The sequence below is a fragment of the Engystomops pustulosus genome, chromosome 3 (assembly GCF_040894005.1).
Source record: "Engystomops pustulosus chromosome 3, aEngPut4.maternal, whole genome shotgun sequence".
Classification (NCBI taxonomy): Eukaryota; Metazoa; Chordata; class Amphibia; order Anura; family Leptodactylidae; genus Engystomops; species Engystomops pustulosus.
Window position 1 is genome coordinate 148,919,598 of NC_092413.1, and position 19,559 is coordinate 148,939,156.

General features: G+C 43.2%; 1 protein-coding gene across 3 annotated transcripts in view; it reads right to left on the reverse strand.

The window, feature by feature from the left end:
* MASP1 (MBL associated serine protease 1) overlaps positions 1 to 19,559 on the reverse strand; it is a 74,351-nt gene that overhangs the window by 41,017 nt on the left and 13,775 nt on the right. For all 3 annotated transcript variants that reach the window (XM_072142531.1, XM_072142530.1, XM_072142532.1), the window contains exons 3-7: positions 13,026 to 13,203; positions 11,282 to 11,413; positions 10,540 to 10,736; positions 7,817 to 7,964; positions 7,490 to 7,608 (exon numbers count right to left, since the gene is read on the reverse strand). In XM_072142531.1, the coding sequence (XP_071998632.1) occupies positions 7,490 to 7,608; positions 7,817 to 7,964; positions 10,540 to 10,736; positions 11,282 to 11,413; positions 13,026 to 13,203 (774 nt within the window). The remainder of the gene's footprint in view (positions 1 to 7,489; positions 7,609 to 7,816; positions 7,965 to 10,539; positions 10,737 to 11,281; positions 11,414 to 13,025; positions 13,204 to 19,559) is intronic.

A 19,559-nucleotide genomic window follows, 5' to 3' on the forward strand; every position in this document is an offset into this window, starting at 1 on the left:
ATGCGGCTACCGGGGCGAAGATGGGCGGCTACCGGGGCGAAGATGGAGTAGCCGCATATGAGATTACACGAGGCGGCTACTCCACGCCCCGGTAGCCATTTTACCCCTCCTACTCACCCATCTTCGGCGCGCAGCTCCGCGTAGCTGCGCGCCCTCGTCCGGCGATCCTGCCGTCTGCGCATGCGCAGAAGAGCAGGCCCGCGCCTGTTTCGGAGTTGTGACCGCGCAGGCGCGGGCCTGCTCTTCTGCGCATGCGCAGACGGCAGGATCGCCGGACGAGGGCGCGCAGCTACGCGGAGCTGCGCGCCGAAGATGGGTGAGTAGGAGGGGTAAAATGGCTACCGGGGCGTGGAGTAGCCGCCTCGTGTAATCTCATATGCGGCTACTCCACGCCCCGGTAGCCGCATAAGTAAATTTGAATAAATACCAAATTAAAGTTATTAAAAAAGTGCAGGGACGTGAGGATTAGCCCTTAAAAGGGCTATCCTCACGTCCCATTGATCCACCTACCACCCAATCTACCTTTATAGGTAGATTTGTGGTGGTAGGTGCCCTTTAAGGCCGAAAGAGGCCAAAAGAGTCCCGTAGGGGTTAATATGAGCTCCGAACTATGATTGTTTACTATAAACAATGAGAATAAGATAGGTCATGTGTGAGGTAATATGGATAGGGATGCAGAGATAGGGGGGATTTATCAGAAATGTCTGAGGTAAAACTGTTTCAGTTGCCCATGGACACCAATCTGAGATCAGCTGTAATTTTTTAAACAGCTGAGGGAAAATTAAAGTTGAGCTATGGGCAACTACAACAGTTCTGCTCTAGAGATGAGCGAGCACTAAAATGCTCGGGTGCTCGTTATTCGAGACAAACTTTTCCCGATGCTCAAGTGCTCGTCTTGAATAACGAACCCCATTGAAGTCAATGGGAGACTCGAGCATTTTTCAAGGGGAACAAGGGTCTGCACAGGGAAGCTTGGCCAAACACCTGGAAACCTTAGAAAATGATGGAAACACCACGGAAATGGACAGGAAACAGCAGGGGCAGCATGCATGGATGCCTCTGAGGCTGCTTAATCGCACCATTATGCCAAAATTATGGGCAATAGCATGGCGATGACAGAGTGACCGAATAAGGCTAGATAGCATCTAAAACATCCAATAATTGACCCTGACACTATAGAAAATGGCATGCAGAGGCAGCGACAGCAGTGGCAGGCTAGAGAGTGGCATGGCGACATACCCCAAATGGACTCAGGCTTCAAACCAATTAAAAAAATTCCTTTTGGCTAGCATAACGTGTAGCACTGTATGTATCAGTATTTTGCCTGGTTAAGGCGGCAGAGAGGAATCAAAGGAGGTGAGCAAGAAGCGCTGAAATGATTTCCTATGTGAACAAAAGGTTGACAGTATATTTAATCGATAACACAGCATGGTGGCGACATAGTGACCAAGTTCCATAGCGTATTTGGAGAAACACCCAAAAAATGAGCCTGACACAGCTTGTTTGATAAGGGGACGACATGTGGAGGCAGCCATGGAGACGACTTTCATGATTAAGAGCGACAGTATGGGGCATCCATATTGCGCAGCTATGATTGCAACTTCAGGTCTCCAGCATGGCGGCGACAGATGCGCCGAGTTCCATTATGTATCTGGTGAAACACCTGAAAATTCTGCCTGACACAGCTCGTTTGATAAGGGGATGATGTGCTGTATATCCTCTCGCGCTCCAGCGTCTGGGGTATAGACAGTTGAAAGTTGCACATGGAGACATTGGTGGACGCTGTGGAGGATCGTGGAGGCGAAATGGACAGGAAACAGCAGGGGCAGTATGCATGGATGCCTCTGAGGCTGCCTAATCTTGGGATGGAGCTGGCGGTCCGCTGCCAGGCGAGCTTTTGCCTGTCCAAGCCCCTGTCTCTCGGCTCCTCCCCACCCAAAATGAACCTGGGGGCCAGAAGAGTTTACTTTGAAAAAATTATAATTTTCAAAGCAGGCGGGGGCTACAAACAGCACTTCTAAGAACCATTTGTATAAGATCAAGTGTAGTACTGTTCTTATAAGTAATTGGCTTGGTTATGGTGGGTGAGGGGAACGTAAACGGATGCGCAAGAAGCGCTGAAATAAAATCGGTAAATGATAAAAGTTTGCCAGTATATTTTGTGGATAACACAGCAAGGTGGCGACAAAGTTAAAAAGTTTGATGTGGAAGCCATGAAAACAACCCAAAATTCTGCCTGACACAGCTCGTTTGCTAAGGGGACGATGTATGGAGGCAGCTATATGGACGACTTTGGGAGGCAGCTATGGAGATGATGTGTGGAGGTAGCAATTGAGACAATGTGTGGAGGCAGCTATAAAGACGACGTGTGGAGGCTGCTATGGAGACAATTAAATATGGATAGTGCCTGTATGTGGCAGTCCAAAAAAGTTTTCAAACCAGAGGAGCAGGTAGGTGGTCCTCCAGAAAGATTAAATAGATTGAGTTCCTGTATGTGGCAGTCCAAAAAAGTTTTCAAACCAGAGGAGCAGGTAGGTGGTCCTCCAGAAAAATTAAATAGATTGAGTGCCTGTAAGTGGCAGTCCAAAAAAGTTTTCAAACCAGAGGACCGGGTGGGTGGCCCTCCAGAAAAATTAAATATTATATAGTACCTGTATTTGGCACTCCCAAAAATTTTTTAAAACAGAGGACCGGGTAGGTGGCCCTCCAGAAAAATTAAATACATAGAGTACTATAGCTAGAGCCAGTTGGCCCTGGCAGAAAATAGCCAGTTTCCTCTGCTTTAGTGTACAAAGAGGAGGAGAAGGAGAAAAATGAGGAGGAGGAGTGCATACATTATTCAGGTTGAGCTTTTTTCCCTTGGTGGAGAATGGAAATCCTGAGAAATCCAGGCTTTATTCATCTTGATAAGCGCCAGCCTGTAAGAGCTGTCAGTCGACAGGCGTGTACGCTTATCGGTGATGATGCCACCAGCTGCACTGAAAACCCACTCAGACAACACGCTAGTGGCAGGGCAGGCAAGAACCTCCAAGGCGTACAGCGCCAGTTCGTGCCACATGTCCAGCTTTGAAACCCAGTAGTTGTAGGGAGCTGTGTGATCATTTAGGACGATGGTATTGTCAGCTATGTGCTCCCTCACCATCTTTCTGTAAAGATCAGCCCTACTCTGCCGAGACTGGGGACAGGTCTTGCTGGGGTGACATAAAACTGGCAAAGGCCTTGTAAAGCGTACCCCTGCCAGTGCTGGACAAGCTGCCTGCTCACCTACTCTCCCTCGCTACTTGTCCCGCAGAACTACGCCCTCTGCCGCTAGCGCTGTCAGAAGGGAAATACTGTTTCAGCTTGTGCATTCATGCATTCTCACACTCCTTTCCTCTCCAGGGATGAGAGTGGAAAGATTTTGCTTGTATCGTGGGTCCAGGAGAGTGAATACCCAGTAATTGGTGCTGGAATAAATTCTTTGATCGCGAGGGTCACGGGATAGGCAGCCTAGCATGAAATCTGCCATATGCATGAGTCCCAACTCGCAAGAATTCACTCCCCTCACTGCCCTGACTGTCCATTTCCTCCTCCTCCAACTCCTCTTCTTCTGCCCATACACGCTGAACAGTGAAGGACTGAGCAATGCCTCCCTCTTCTGTCTCGCCAACATTCTCCTCCTCTTCCTCCTCATCCTCCTCCACCTCCTCCGATATGCGCTGAGAAACAGACCTGAGGGTGCTTTGGCTATCAGCAAGGGAAACTTCTTCCCCCGTCTCTTGTGACGAGCGCAAAGCTTCCGACTTCATGCTGACCAGAGAGTTTTTCAACAGGCCAAGCAGCGGGATGGTGAGGCTGATGATGGTGGCATCGCCACTGACCATCTGTGTTGACTCCTCAAAGTTACTCAGCACCTGACAGATATCAGACATCCACGTCCACTCCTCATTGTAGACTTGAGGAAGCTGACTGACCTAACTACCAGTTCTGGTGGAAGTTGACATCTGGCAGTCTACAATCGCTCTGCGCTGCTGGTAAACTCTGGATAACATGGTTAATGTTGAATGCCACCTCGTGGGCACAACAGTCGGTGAGCGGGCAGTTGGAGGTGGCGCTGCGCTGCCCTGAGAGTGGCAGCATCTGTGCTGGACTTCCTGAAATGCGCACAGATGCTGCGCACCTTCGCGGGCAAATCAGACAGATTGGGGTATGTCTTGAGGAACCGCTGAACTATGGCACATGTGTCAGTCTGCCGAGTTGCAGAGCCTCCACCAGGTTACGGCAGTTGTCACACACAACCATGCCTGGCTTCAGGTTCAGCGGTGCCAGCCACAGATCAGTCTGCGCCGTGATGCCCTGTAATAGCTCTTGGGCGGTGTGTCTTTTATCGCCTAGGCTCAGCAGTTTGAGCACCGCCTGCTGTTGCTTAGCGACGGCACTGCTGCTGTGCCTAGAGCTACCGACTGATGGCGCCATGCCCACAGATGGTAATTCAGAGGAGGAGGTGGGGGAGGGGTGGGAGGAGGAGGAGGCATAGTAGGCCTGAGAGACCTCGACCCACAATCCTCGGCGTCGGCAGTATATAACCAGCCCCAGGGTCAGACTCGGTCCCAGCCTCCACCAAGTTAACCCAATGTGCCGTTAGCGATAGGTAGTGGCCCTGCCCGGCAGCACTCGTCCACGTGTCCGTGGTCAGGTGGACCTTGTCAGAAATGGTCTTGGTCAGGGCACGGATGATGTTGTCTGACACGTGCTGGTGCAGGGCTGGGACGGCACATCGGGAAAAGTAGTGGCGGGTTGGGACCGAATACCGAGGGGCGGCTGCCGCCATGAGGTTAAGAAAGGCCTCGGTCTCTACCAGCCTATAGGGCAGCATCTCCAGGCTAAGTAATTTGGAGATGTGGATGTTGAGGGCTTGGGCGTGTGGGTGGGTTGCACTGTATTTCCTCTTGCGCTCCAGCGTCTGGGGTGTCGAAAGTTGAACGCTGCGCATGGAGACATTGCTGGATGCTGTGGAGGATCGTGGAGGCGAAGATGTATTTTTTGCATGGGAGGTGTTTCCGCCGGGGTCCTGGGCAGGGGGCTGACTAGCAGATGACACAGGGGAAGGAGCAGTGGTGTGCCCGGCCGGAGGTGAACGGCCCTGGTTCCATTGAGTGGGGTGTTTAGCATTCATATGCCTGCGCATACTGGTGGTGGTTAAGCTGGTAGTGGTGGAACCCCTGCTGATCATGGTGTGGCACAGGATGCACACCACAGTCCGTCGGTCATCCGGTGTTTCTTTAAACAACCTCCAGACTTCCGAAAATCTAGCCCTCGCCACGGGAGCTTCACTACGTGAAACATTTGGCGCTGATGCACCAGCTCTGGCCCTGCCTCTCCGTCTGGCCCCACCACTGCTTCTTCCAACCTGTTCTCGTCCAGGACTCGCCTCCGTCTCAATAGCACTGTGTTCAACCGGCCTATCAACCCAGCTTGGGTCTGTCACCTCATCATCCTCCGATCCCTCAGTCTGCTCCCCCCTTGGACTTCCTGCCCTGACAACAACTTCACCACTGTCTGACAACCGTGTCTCCTCATCGTCCAACAACTCTTTACACACTTCTTCCACTATGTCAACAATGTCATCATCACCCACAGACTGCGACCGGTGGAAAACCTGGGCATCGGGAAAGTGCTCAGAAGCAACCGGACAAGTGGTTTGTGACTCTGGGATGGGTCCAGAAAACAGTTCCTCAGAGTATGCCAGTTCAAATGCCAAATTTTCCTGGGAGGCGGCAGACTGGGGGGGAAGGAGGCTGAGGTGGAGGAGCTGGAGGAGTGCTGATTTCGGTGACATGGGTGGACTGCAGCAGACTGTGCCTAATTCAATCAAACCCCTAATATATTGTCCCACTTTGGTGTTTGAGATAGATATGTGTGTCACTTAGAGCTAAATAAAACATTCCCAAGTCTCCCTGCAAATTCCTCACAATATGGTACTAGCTGCACTACTAGTGCCAGCAAGCCCAGCCACTAGCAAATAAAAAAAAATATATATATAACGCTATTCTGGCCCTAAGAAGGGCTGTTGGGTTCTTGTAGACTCACTCCTGCCTAACACTAAGCTAATATAACACCCTAATGCCATCCCTGCAGCAGCAGCAGATCTCTCCCTAATGGCATCCAGACAGAGAATGATGCGAGCAGTGCGGGCAGGGGCTAGTCTATTCCAGGGTCACCTGATCAGGCCAGCCAACCACTGCTATCGACGTGTAAGGGTACCACGTCATGCTGGGTGGAGTGCAGAGGCTCCTGGCTTGTGATTGGCTCTGTTTCTGGCCGCCAAAAATAAAACGGCGGGAGATGCCATTTTTCTCGAGCTGGCGAAGTATTCGTCCGAGCAACGAGCATCAAGCTCGGACGAGTGTGTTTGCTCATCTCTATTCTGCTCTAAGACACTTCTGAGAAGCCCAACCATAGACAAAGTGACAGTCAGAGATAAAAACAGTAAGAGACAGTCAGAGACAGAGAGTCAGAGACAAATACAGAGACTGTCAGAAACCATCACAGTCAGAGATAGACAGTTGGAGCCATAAAACCGAGACAGAGACAGATAGAGATAGTCAGACACAGACAGAGATAGTTGAAGACAGACAGTTGGTGACGGAGACAGCCAGAGACAATCAGAGGCAGAGACAGTCAAAGACACTCAGAGACAGAAATGGTCAGAGACAGAGACAGTCAGAGAAAACTGAAGTCAAAGACAGACTGAGACAGTCAGATACAGTCAGAGACAGAGACAGTCAGAGATAGATAGACACACATAGAGACAGAGACACTCAGAGACAGAAACGGTCATAGTGACAGTCGGCGACTGTCAGACAATTAGAGACAATCAGAGACAATCATACAATTAGAGACAGACAAAGACAGTCAGTCAGAAAAAGAGAGACACTAAGACAGCCAAAGAGAGAGACAGTCAGAGAGAGAGATACATATAAAATATTTTTTGTCAACCCATTTTATTTTGTTACAGCTAAGAGCAGTTATTTACTATCCCTGGCAATGCTGGGAGCTACAGCTAGTATTTTATATAGTAGAATACAATTAAAATGAATTGTTCAGGCAGTCCCCGGGTTTTGTAGGATAGGTTCTTTAGGTTTGTTCTTAAGCTGAATTTGTATGCAAGTCAGAACTGGTATATTTCATAATTTTAGCTCTAGACAAGATGTTTTTATCCAGTGACAATTGGATTTTCACATTTTTTGCTGTCATGGGAAGACGGATTATCAATAAATATTTAATTCTGGAAATCTTACAGCTGAACATTGCAGCCTGGGACTAAAGCAAAGCCTCCAGAGAGCTTCACTAGAGGTCACAGGGGGGCAGAGAGGTCCGTCTGTAACGAGGGGTCATCTGTAAGTTGGGTGTCCTTCAATCGGGGAATGCCTTTGTTTAGATGTTTATGAGACCTACAGATGGTAGTATAAGATTGAATGTAGTACGCGCAGGAATAACTATGACTTACCTTTATAATTCTATATCCAGGGTTACATGTGATCACTGCTTGGTCTTTGAAGGTGTATTCCAATTGAGATGGTTCAATTTTCCCATTTATGGGTGGCTGAAGGCCAGCACAAGAGACACCTAAAATCACATTCTATTAATAATATTGTTTTTCCATTATTCTATGCAGGAAAGAGTTTGTGCGGAGGAAATCATTATACAGACCATAGCTTTCATGAACCATATGTAACACGAACTGCTACATGACTCATAGACAATTATATATTGCTCATTTAGAGGTAGAGAAAACACTGAATAGTCATAAAGGTTAAAATGATTATCAGGTTACCTGTGACAGTATAGGATAGTCTCCATCCTCCATTCTCCCCAGAATTATCACTATGGAACAGAATCTGAACACTGTTACTTCCTGTTTCTATTCTTCCAGGTGATTTTTCTCCACATATTGGTCCAAACTCTTTTCTTCCGGCTTTGATCTATCCAATTACCAAGCAACACACTTATTTAGAACTGTATATGAAAAGTAAGGAATCCGTAGCAATTATATTAGAATTGTCTACATCCCACAGAATGCTTCCAGTGGTTTAAAGAAAGATTGACAGATTTATCTGCAAGTGAAATAGATGTCAACGGGGCAGTGATTTCAGAATGGAACTAGAGTACTTGCAGCTATCTGTAGTCAAATTTTCCTGCCCTACTTAGGTAGATTTTCATGAAAAGATAATCCTCACTGTAACGTTCTATTCTTGATTTGGGAAGCATTTAAAGGGAACCTGTCAATCGGCCTCATAAGTCACTACCAGTATATTGTAAAGCAGATGAACAGCTTCTAGATCATGTTTCTTTCATGACAGTGGTGGTATCCACAAAATTAACTTTGAAGTTAGATGTGAGTAAGTTGTATAAAATCAGTGAGGCGGAGAGTTTAACATTGAAGTCAAGCATCTTTCTGATTCTGAACACCTCCTACCATGTGATTGAAATTATTCGCTGGACTTCAGGAGATCTGATCAATGATGCCCCTGGACACAGGACCATCAATTACAGTGAAGGGGGCATTCTAATGCAGGAAAAGATTGACTTCACTGTTAAACTCTCCGCCTCCTTGAATTCATAAAACCGATTTACATCTATCTTCAAAGTTGAATTTTTGGATGATGCCACCACACTAGGCCATGTAGGAAACATGTTCTAGAAACTGCTTAGCTACTTTACAACATACTGCCAGTGCCAATTTCTGATGACAGGTTCCCTTTAAGACCTGACTGACGTCTCTTAAGTTGGGAGTAGAACCTCTCCAAAAGACGACCTTTGAGAAGACAATCCCTTACCTAGACAAGGTGGCATATTATTAGTTCTGATTTAAATGTCTTTTCTCATTTTAAAGAGCAATACAAAGGCTTCTATTCTACAGGACAAATTGAAATTCTCTGCTGTAGCATTTTGTTTTCAATTAAAGAATGTATTGGAATTGACAAAAAGCGCAGTTCTGCCATTGTTTTTCCTTTGGAATGCCAGAAATTTGTAGAAAAAAACTTTTTACAAAATTGGCATGTGGGGCTCTGTGGACATCAATAAACCCCTTCTGCTCTCTGCTGTCTTTTAATTTATACCCTCTTTCAGTACAAGGCTGGCTGCCTCGACCCACTACTACTCCTGGCAGAGAGCCGGTGATGTCACCTGGCTGTTTGCAAATCCTGCACATGCGTGACAGTGGGGCTCATTTACTAAGGGTCCGAACGCCGCACTTTGTTGGGTTTCACGAATATTTCCGATTTGCGCCGAATTGCGCACATGATCGGATTGTGTCTCATCGGCGCCGGCTTTCACGGCACAGAAATCGTGGGGCCGTGGCCGTCGGACAACCCGACAGATTCTGAAAAACCGTGGAATTTAAAAAAGAATTTGTGTCGCAAGAATAGCATTCACATGCACCAGGACGACGAAGGTGAACTCCGGCGGACCTCGGCGCAGCAGCGACACCTGCCGGATATCGGGCGCACTTCCTTAGTGCATCCCGGAAGACCTGATTCAGCGTTGGACAACGTGCCGCGGGATCGCGACTGGACCGGGTAAGTAAATGTGCCCCAGTATCTTGCTTATGCTGCTGGCTGTGCAAGGAAGATACTACCGCAAGGTTTGCAGAGCCGGGTGATGTCACGGCTCTCTGCTTGGAGCAGGTGCAGGACAGCCTACTCCTACATATTTCCGCCATTCCAGTTTATGAAAAACATGGCACAGGACTGGATGAGAGGTACATATAAGTGTTAGGGGTCTACCATCAGTGAGTCTAAAAATAGCTTACATAAATAAAAATCTTTACATTATGGTAGTTTTTGTTGACACATTTTAGGAAATGTATGACCATTTAATTACTTTTGTTAAAATTTTTATGTGTTCTACTGAAAGGCAACAATTAGAATTTTGTGATTTTTTAAAAATGCTTTCAATATTTTTTAAAACTTTAAATAAATGTTTAAACTTTATTGACTATTAAATAGCCACCTATAGATGGCTTTAGCACATGATTGTTAGATAGCACGTACCATATACTGCAATATTACTGAATTTTAGTTTATGGCTATTTTACATTTTATCTATGGAAGCTTCCTATAGGTAGGATTCAATAGGTTTTTGCAGGGTAAGGCAAAAATCCAAGGACAACCTTTTATTTCAGAACTGAAAGGAAAATTTTGATACCTGAATACCATAGCCACTAATGAGTGAGGAAGCCTATCTTTTAGGCCTCTGGAATATTCATATTGAGCCAAAGAATAAAGGGGATGTGTCATTTTGACTGGAGAAAATGTAAAAACAAAACCCTTAATGAAATGTCAAAACTACACTTTTGTCAATTCCACTACTTTCTTAATTTCAAGCCACATGCCTGGGTGCTTTTAGAAGGCTCCTGGTTAATGGCAAGTAGGAACAGCTCACCTGATGTCCAAATGGTTAGCCATTACTTCGCTTTCACTTTCAGAGTAGGTGAAAGGATGCATTCACACACAGCTGAGCTGAGAAGTTTGTAGTTAGATGAAAGTGACATCGTACCTTCAAGTAATCATATGGACATGATACTTCTGGGTGATCTTCAATATCAAAGTTGTCATCAAACTGTAGGTTAATGACAAATCCTTCCTCCAGCTCAATTCTGTACAGACAGTCAGAACTTTTTGGATATGGGCTTGGAAAATCTGCACTGGAAATGATTCCACTCCTCTGTGTGTACAAGTTGTCACTGCACTCCACTGTGAACATTCAAGAGGGAATAGGAAAGAATAGTCAACTAAGCTTCTCAATGAAGTTCTAGGAAAGGTATAGCAGCATTCACCTGATACAGAACATTCACACAACATACAGAAGTCCATAATGGCACTTAGTGTACTGCAAGGAATAAAATAACACTTATCCTAAATTACAAAGAATTGTTTGTTTCCCAACTGCAAATGCAGCAATCCTTATGACCAATCCACAGTACAATCTCTTATCCAGAGAAACTGTACAAAAATGATGATTCTTATCAAATATTATTTGAATAATTATTAATTGTTAAGGGCATGTCATTAAATAAGCATCTTGGTCTTATTCAAATGCTTCCATGTTTCTGAGAATACAGATGTAGGGCATGTATTAGTTTAACTACTCTAAATGTAAAGAAGACTTTCCCCATAGTTGGGGTTTATTACAGAGGGTTATTTTTCAGCAGATCAGCTGTTATAAACAAGAATCTTCACTAGTGATACAGCCCAGCCAAAATAAAGAATGTATGACATATTTACTGTAGTATAACAACCTTTGCATGTTCTGTTATCGGTATGGAGAAGGTAGCCAAATCTGCACGAACAGTAGAATCCACCAATATAGTTATGACAATGATGGTCACAGACCATGTCTTCATCGTTTCGCTCTGAACACTCATCGATATCTGAAAAAAGACATCATATAAAGACTTCATATAAAGGTACTAGCTGGCACCTGTACAAACATAGTAACAATGATAGAAGTTCACGCTCACTGATGAGATATTCGTTTCCTGGCTTATGGGTTTGAACAAGTCCTTTATGCAAACTTAAAAGTATCATAAGTATCATAATTTTTGATTGATTTATAAAACCATTAATGGGTAAAATACACTCACCGGCCACTTTATTAGGTACACCTGTCCAACTGCTCGTTAACACTTAATTTCTAATCAGCCAATCACATGGTGGCAACTCAGTGCATTTAGGCATGTAGACATGGTCAAGACAATATTCTGCAGTTCAAACCGAGCATCAGTATGGGGAAGAAAGGTGATTTGAGTGCCTTTGAACGTGGCATGGTTGTTGGTGCCATAAGGGCTTGTCTGAGTATTTCAGAAACTGCTGATCTACTGGGATTTTCACGCACAACCATCTCTAGGGTTTACAGAGAATGGTCCGAAAAAGAAAAAACATCCATGCCAGAGGTCAGAGGAGAATGGGCAGACTGGTTCGAGCTGATAGAAAGGCAACAGTGACTCAAATCGCCACCCGTTACAACCAAGGTAGGCAGAAGAGCATCTCTGAACGCACAGTACATCGAACTTTAAGGCAGATGGGCTACAGCAGCAGAAAACCCCACCGGGTGCCACTCCTTTCAGCTAAGAATAGAAAACTGAGGCTACAATTTGCACAAGCTCATCGAAATTGGACAGTAGAAGAACGTTGCCTGGTCTGATGAGTCTCGATTTCTGCTGCGACATTCGGATGGTAGGGTCAGAATTTGCCGTCAACAACATGAAAGCATGGATCCATCCTGCCTTGTATCAACGGTTCAGGCTGGTGGTGGTGGTGTCATGGTGTGGGGAATATTTTCTTGGCACTCTTTGGGCCCCTTGGTACCAATTGAGCATCGTTGCAACGCCACAGCCTACCTGAGTATTGTTGCTGACCATGTCCATCCCTTTATGACCACAATGAACCCAACATCTGATGGCTACTTTCAGCAGGATAATGCGCCATGTCATAAAGCTGGAATCATCTCAGACTGGTTTCTTGAACATGACAATGAGTTCACTGTACTCAAATGGCCTCCACAGTCACCAGATCTCAATCCAATAGAGCATCTTTGGGATGTGGTGAAGATTCGCCTCATGGATGTGCAGCCGACAAATCTGCGGCAACTGTGTAATGCCATCATGTCAATATGGATCAAAATCTCTGAGGAATGCTTCCAGCACCTTGTTGAATCTATGCCACAAAGAATTGAGGCAGTTCTGAAAGCAAAAGGGGGTCCAAGCCGTTACTAGCATGGTGTACCTAATAAAGTGGCCGGTGAGTGTATATCTCTAATGGGTAAAATGTATGTCTGAAAAAATAAAAGTCTTATTAAAATTATCACCATGCTAGGTAAAGCATTTATTTTCTGGGGGTCTACCCTCCGATTATTGTCTCCATTTACTATATGTGAATGATGAAGATAACTAGGCTTTGTATTCAGCTTTTTATGAAGTAGGAAAGATGTGTGACAACTAGGGCTGAGCTAGGATGCAATGGGTGATAACAGGAATAACTTACCAACTGCGCTATAATGAGCGTCAAAACCTGTGTAACGTTCTTCATTGGAAAAGTCGGACCTGAAGGTTAGGCTTAGGAAGTTCCCAGGTGACACTATGACCTGCTGCCCTGGAGACTGCTCAGTATCTGTACTTTCCCTTCCACAGAAAACAGACAATATTTGTTCATCAGTTTCCACCTGAAATGAAAGCATATTTTCTTGATTCAACCAATATCAATTTCACACAATAGAAATTAAAGAGTTATAGATGTATAGATAGATCAGAAATGTAACCCTAATATAGACCAAGCTGCTGGTAGACAGGTCAGAATATATGTATATGTATTTTTCGGACTATAAGGTGCACAAAAAATCCTTTGATTTTCTAGTCCAGTGCGCCTTATATATGAACCATACTTACAGACAACAGCTGCCTTGAACTGTACACAGGTCTGCCACTTGCTGGTCATTCATCCTTATAGTCAGGTGCGCCTTATAATCCGGTGCGCCTTATATATGAACCTAAATGTTTTAGCAGGCATTTATTGATGGTGTGCCTTATAATCCGGTGCACCTTATAGTCACTGTCACCAGATTTTATCCCATTAAACTCTCAGCCATCTCAGTTAGGGAATGGCATGTCCTTTCTAGAATTCCTTCTCTTATGTGAAATCTTGCCATATACCCATAAAAATAATACCTTAAAGATTTTTCAGATCCCTTATGAGTGCATCTGTGAGCTGCAGAACTAAAAATATGGGCAGTTTGAGCTACAGATCAAGCTCCCTATAATTTAAACTGCCTCTATTTCTGATGCTCAAGAACTCCTATCTTCTCAGCTTATATTCATGTGTCCTTGGAGGAGATTTTTTTTTATAGGTACATAGGTGAGATTTCATATAAAAGAATTTTTTTTTTAAAATAAGAACATTTCATATCTGAGGGGACTGATAGTGATGGCTTCCCTTTAAGGCAGAGGTTAGTAAGGGTCCTACAATAAGGTGATATAAAGTAACAAAGTGGAAACATGGGGATCATTATGTGATAATGTAAAATCTGTTCAAAGTTTTAAAATCATAGCCACGTTTAGAAGACAATGGCCCACATTTATTGAAACTCCAACACACCCTTTAAGTGCACATTTTTCTGTCTTGTCGGACACAGTGCAGCCACAAAACAAAAAACTGGCGCAGACACTTTATAAATACATGTACAAGCAATTTGCATGTTCTTTCTAATGCAAAGTCAGACAGAAAACTGGTGCAAACACTTCAAATGTTCTCTAAATTGCTAGGTCACCTTTTATTTATATACTATATATTATACTGTATGTTATACTGTATTTGTTTCATATTATTTAGAGCTGGGACCCCCACTGAGATATTTAATGTGAATAGGCACAAAAGTTTGGACATAAAAGTGACATTAAAACTTGAACAATTAGTGTAAGAGTTTATCATAATTTATCCAATTTACCCTAAATGTAGTAGAGATCTCTTTTTTGACACATGGACATTTTACAACCCGTGTTCTTTGCTGTAATGGTTATGACATATATTGCATTGGATGCTGAAACAGCTCTGTGTTTTGGTGATATCTGCTCACCTTTCCGGTAACATCCACGCTCTATTTCTCCATCTATTTGTAAAATAATTATGATTTTATTTATTTTATAATTACAGAAAGCTCTTCTTTTCAATGGTGTGCTTGTGTGTCAATGTTTGTAGTAAAGAGATAAATGGAAGAATAATGAATGTATATGTATATAGACACTAGTTCATTTTGTCCTATTTTTGGTAGGACATTAACCTTGAGGTCATTATCTCTTGCTGTAAACACTCAGTGATAAACCTTCAACTGTTCCAGCTCAGATCAGTGATCTAGCTGAAGACTAACCACTACATTCATTAATAGGCTTGAAAAGCCTGTTCATAAATTCTGCAAGTTCTGTACAAAATATGTTGAATTATTAGAATTTCAATTACATGTTTATTTAGTGCTAATATATTCTATATACGGAATATACAGAAGGGTCATTTTCTGTTAGTGAAGTAACATCCACATAGCAAGTTGATTAGATGCTTCCATTAGTATTCAGAACCTTTTATAACAATAACTATAATAGCAGTTTGATGGGACTATTGTGAGCTAACACAGGGATTGTGTTACTCTTATTACATGGGTGGTTGTTTGTGGAGAATAGTGGCTTGCAATGCTGAAATGGGGGAATCTGAGGAATTATTTATGATGGAGGGCTGAAACCGGCTAAACTTACCCCCATGAAAGACTAGTAGATATTATAGAGATCAATTTGACGGGGTAGTTAACAAGGAACTGCCCAGGGCCGTAACTAGGAGAGGCAGGGCCCCATAGTAGACTTCTGAATGGGTCCTCCCTACTCGCTCACAGAAAATATACATATTTGTATACTCACACATTTATACACATAGACAGATCTGCTCCAGTAGCTGCTGACCACATGGGAGAAGTAGAGATGAGAGATCCCTAGTAGCAGCCCTAGCAGTTGCTATAAGGCCGGCAGTACGCCCCTGTAGTTACGACCCTGGAACTGCAGCTGAGGCATGGAGATCCCAGAAATTTTTGTTGAAGGAATGGATTTGGATTTTCCCACAAAGACAAAATGTTTAAATATATTCAGGATAACTAAATAACACTTTCTTGAATTCATTGTAATTAATAAAATACAGAATTTCACAGATATAATTCCAACCTGTCTCTATCAGTAGTGTTGTTTACAATTTGGTTTTCCCTGGATACGACCATAAATCTTCTGACTATGGTTGGATTCTTCTTATGATTAGCTTCTCTTGTCTGTATCCTGTTGTGCTCTCTGCTTCCTGCCCCTCCACCTCTGCATTACAAGACTAGCTCAGATAGTGGCACTTTGTGCCAGCATGCAGTGTGCAGAGACTTACCCTACAAGCCACAGACAGACAAGGTCTTTATAGCAGAGCTGACTTTGTGCTTTATTGATTAGTTGAGTTAGCAGAGCTAAAATTGTCAATTATTTTATATCCATCTGTCATCTCTGATCTGTCTCATCTCTCTTTCTATGTGTCAGATATCAGTAGAATGTTCAGAAGTTAAATAAAAATGTAGATAAACCCTCTACCCTGATACTCACAGCATCTCATTGAACAGAGGAATCATGAAGTGTCTGCTTAGAGAGTCTACACTTTTACAACGACAAGGAGCTAAAACAGTAAAATTGTAAAGCAAGGGGTTAAAATGATATTTATTGTGTAAACGTTACTAGGATTAAAATTTGAGAACATTCATTTATGTGCAAACCCCTTTAAGAGAAGGGTTATTAAAAACCTCTTAGTCTCGGCTGAGGTAACAAAGCCCTGTAGTAGTACTACTTCAAATTAACAGAGCTCAAACTTTGTTATGTTTATAGCTATATTGTGTTCTGCACAAGAATGTTGCTGCATTATGATGTACTCTGATATTTTGTCTAAGACTCTCCAACTGGCATGAAGCTAAAATACTCTAAAAAACTCAGAAAGGCTTGTGAACATCCAGCTTTTCTTCATTCCTGGAAAGCTGGGTTGCTGGTGAGTGAGCCCAGGGCTGTTTCAGCTGGGTATTATAAAAGGCTGGGAGTCTGGTGTCTCAGGGCAGATAATTATACCTGTTTTGAGCTTGTACCTGTGTCTGGACTAGACTTAGGTAATGTACGCCTGTTGGGGCTTGCTGGAACTTGGCATTCTGCCAGTGGTCCTGGAACCCGGCATCCTGCCATCCTGCCATCCTGCCAGTGGTATGGAAACCGGCATCCCGGCAAATGGCGCTGCCTTTTTGTTTTTTGTATCCTGTATTCTGTTTTTCTTGCTTTTGCTCTGTTTTCTGTGTGTTGTTTTTTTGTAATAAATGTTTTTTTTTACTAAAACCATTGCAATATAGGTATTGGATGGGTTATTATTAGAGATGAGCGAGTATACTCGTCCGATTATACTGCTCGGTCAAGTATTAGCATACTCGGACCGGCTCGTAAAAAACTGTGTTGAAGAACAGTGTTTACACTGTTCTTCAACACATAACACATGTTTCCAGATATTTTAATTGTAAGAATACATAAAAAAAACACTATTCTTCACTTTACAGGTGTTCGCACGTGTCTCCCGCTAAGTTCGGAGATGTGCACCGAACATCAGCAATGTAAAGAATAGTGTTATTTGAATGTGTTCTGCACTTAAATGCTCATGTTTTCACTGTTTTTATTCTATTCTTCACATTGCTGATGTTAGCGCGTATCTCCGAACTTAGCGGGAGACATGCGTGAACATCTGCAAAGTGAAGAATAGAATAAAAACAGTGCAAACAGTGAAAACACGAGCATTTAAGTGCAGAACACATTCAAATAACACTATTCTTCACATTGCTGATGTGCTCGCACATCTCCGACATTATCGGAAGACTTGCGCTACCATCTGCAAAGTGAAGAATAGAATAAAAACAGTTAAAACAGTGAAAACAGTGAACACAGCACCATTTCATTGCAGAACACATTGAAAGAACACTATTCTTCACATCCAGATGTTCGGCGCACATCTCCAAACTTAGCGGGAGACACGCGCAAACATCTGGAAACATGTGGAATGTGTTATTATTTACTGTTCTTTTAATGTGTTGTGTTAGTGAAAAAATGCTCGAGTCTCCAATTGACTTTAATGGGGCTCGTTATTCGGTACGAGCACTCGAGCATCGGGAAAAGTTTGTACTGAATAACGAGCACCCGAGCATTTTAGTGCTCACTCATCTCTAGTTATTATTTTATTTCTTTACTAGGGTAATTTACATGTTTGCTGAATGCACTTTATCTATTATTTGGTATACTTTTTGTTTGGAAGGACCAACCATTATAAATAAATAACCTTATTTGCACATAAATGTAATGTTTAGAAGTACTTGTTAAAGATATTTCATACCAAATTCAAAAATACAACTCGGTTACCTAGCTCTATATGGAGGCTTATCCAGTTGAAACGTTAGGCATTCTCCATTAGTTGCCTTAGGTATGAAGCTTTTGTAAACTATAAGTGCTAAATGATTATATGGCAGCACATGGACTCACATGGTACAAGTGTTCATGTGCAGGAGGCTGAAAAGTAATGAATACAAGCCGGTATCACATGACATAGCATATAAGCCTGAAAATAAATAAGTGTGCATAAGTCTTTCTACCTTTATTTTAAGAGAACCGTCATGCAAAATAACCCCCCTAAACTAAATATATTTTCATAAACTGCCATTAGAGAGCATTGCCTCTATCCCTTCATTGTCCCTCTACATGCCTGTAAACCTAAGCAATGAGGTCCTAAAGCTGTATGCAAATGACCTGTGAAATGTCCAATGAAGCATTAGTATATTCAAGCTGTCCACCTTATTCATGAGTGGGAGGCACAGCCACACCCCCAGTGCATGACTGACAGCCTGTATAATGATGTGAGGCTGTATAATGATGTGCTTCCTGGTGCTGGTGGCCATGCCCCCTTCAGCCTGTGTGTGCATGTGTGTGTATAGGAGAGATACAACAGCTCCAGGCAGCCATGTTACAGCAGAACATGTCAGATTCATGTGTAGCTGATGTCTGTGTCTCTCACCTGTATATTAGGAGGATGCAGCATGTCAGCAGATGCAGCACACACACTAGCAATACTTTACTATACATTACACACAGACCTGAGCAGGGGGAGGAGATTGGAGGGGTAACAAGGGTGACATCACTGCCTCTGACCATGTGACCAGCCTTATTTACATAATAAAGAATAGATGATTTTACAATGAATAATGTATGAAATGACTAGATAAAGGCTGGGATGGGATCCTTGTGAGCTGCTCCAACAGGTAGTAGTGACAGGACAAGTGACACAGACCTGATGAAAGGTGTCCTTTAAAGTTTACTTATCAGAAATTAATAGCTTCTCCTGTAATTAATCGTCTATTGATGAAACAAGTGGAGACTATATTGTGCTTTTGTATCTACAGTTTGATTTAGTTTGTCCAAAGGCTGAGTATCTAATAGATTTACATACAAGCAAGGAGAGCTGGCCCAGACTCAAGGACATTCCACAAGACGTGCACGCACAGCAGATGCTGAGCCCCTGGATGTAACCAAAGGTACTATCTATCCATCTAACAAAGTAGGATGAACAAACTACTTAGTATGGAGCAAGGGAAAGCGAAATAGAGAGAAATAGTAATGGAATGGGATGATATGAGGCCGGAATATTGTTCTCATATAAATTATATGGCTTCACTTGATCTACTTGAAGTTAAACTCATGTATTAAGGGCAAGGGTTAAGCAAGCTGTGAGGGAACAAAAAGAGACCGCATTCAAGCAGACACCAGCATGGACTATTGTGACAAATCAGCAGGGAATAGTTCACAAAGTCCCTGGCACCAGGGGATAAAATGAACAGAGATGTTAAACTGCTTACAAAGAGTAGGAATATATGAGTACTTATGGTATAAGAATATAATGGATGCTGATCAGAATGTTTACAACCATCAATAATCAAATATATGA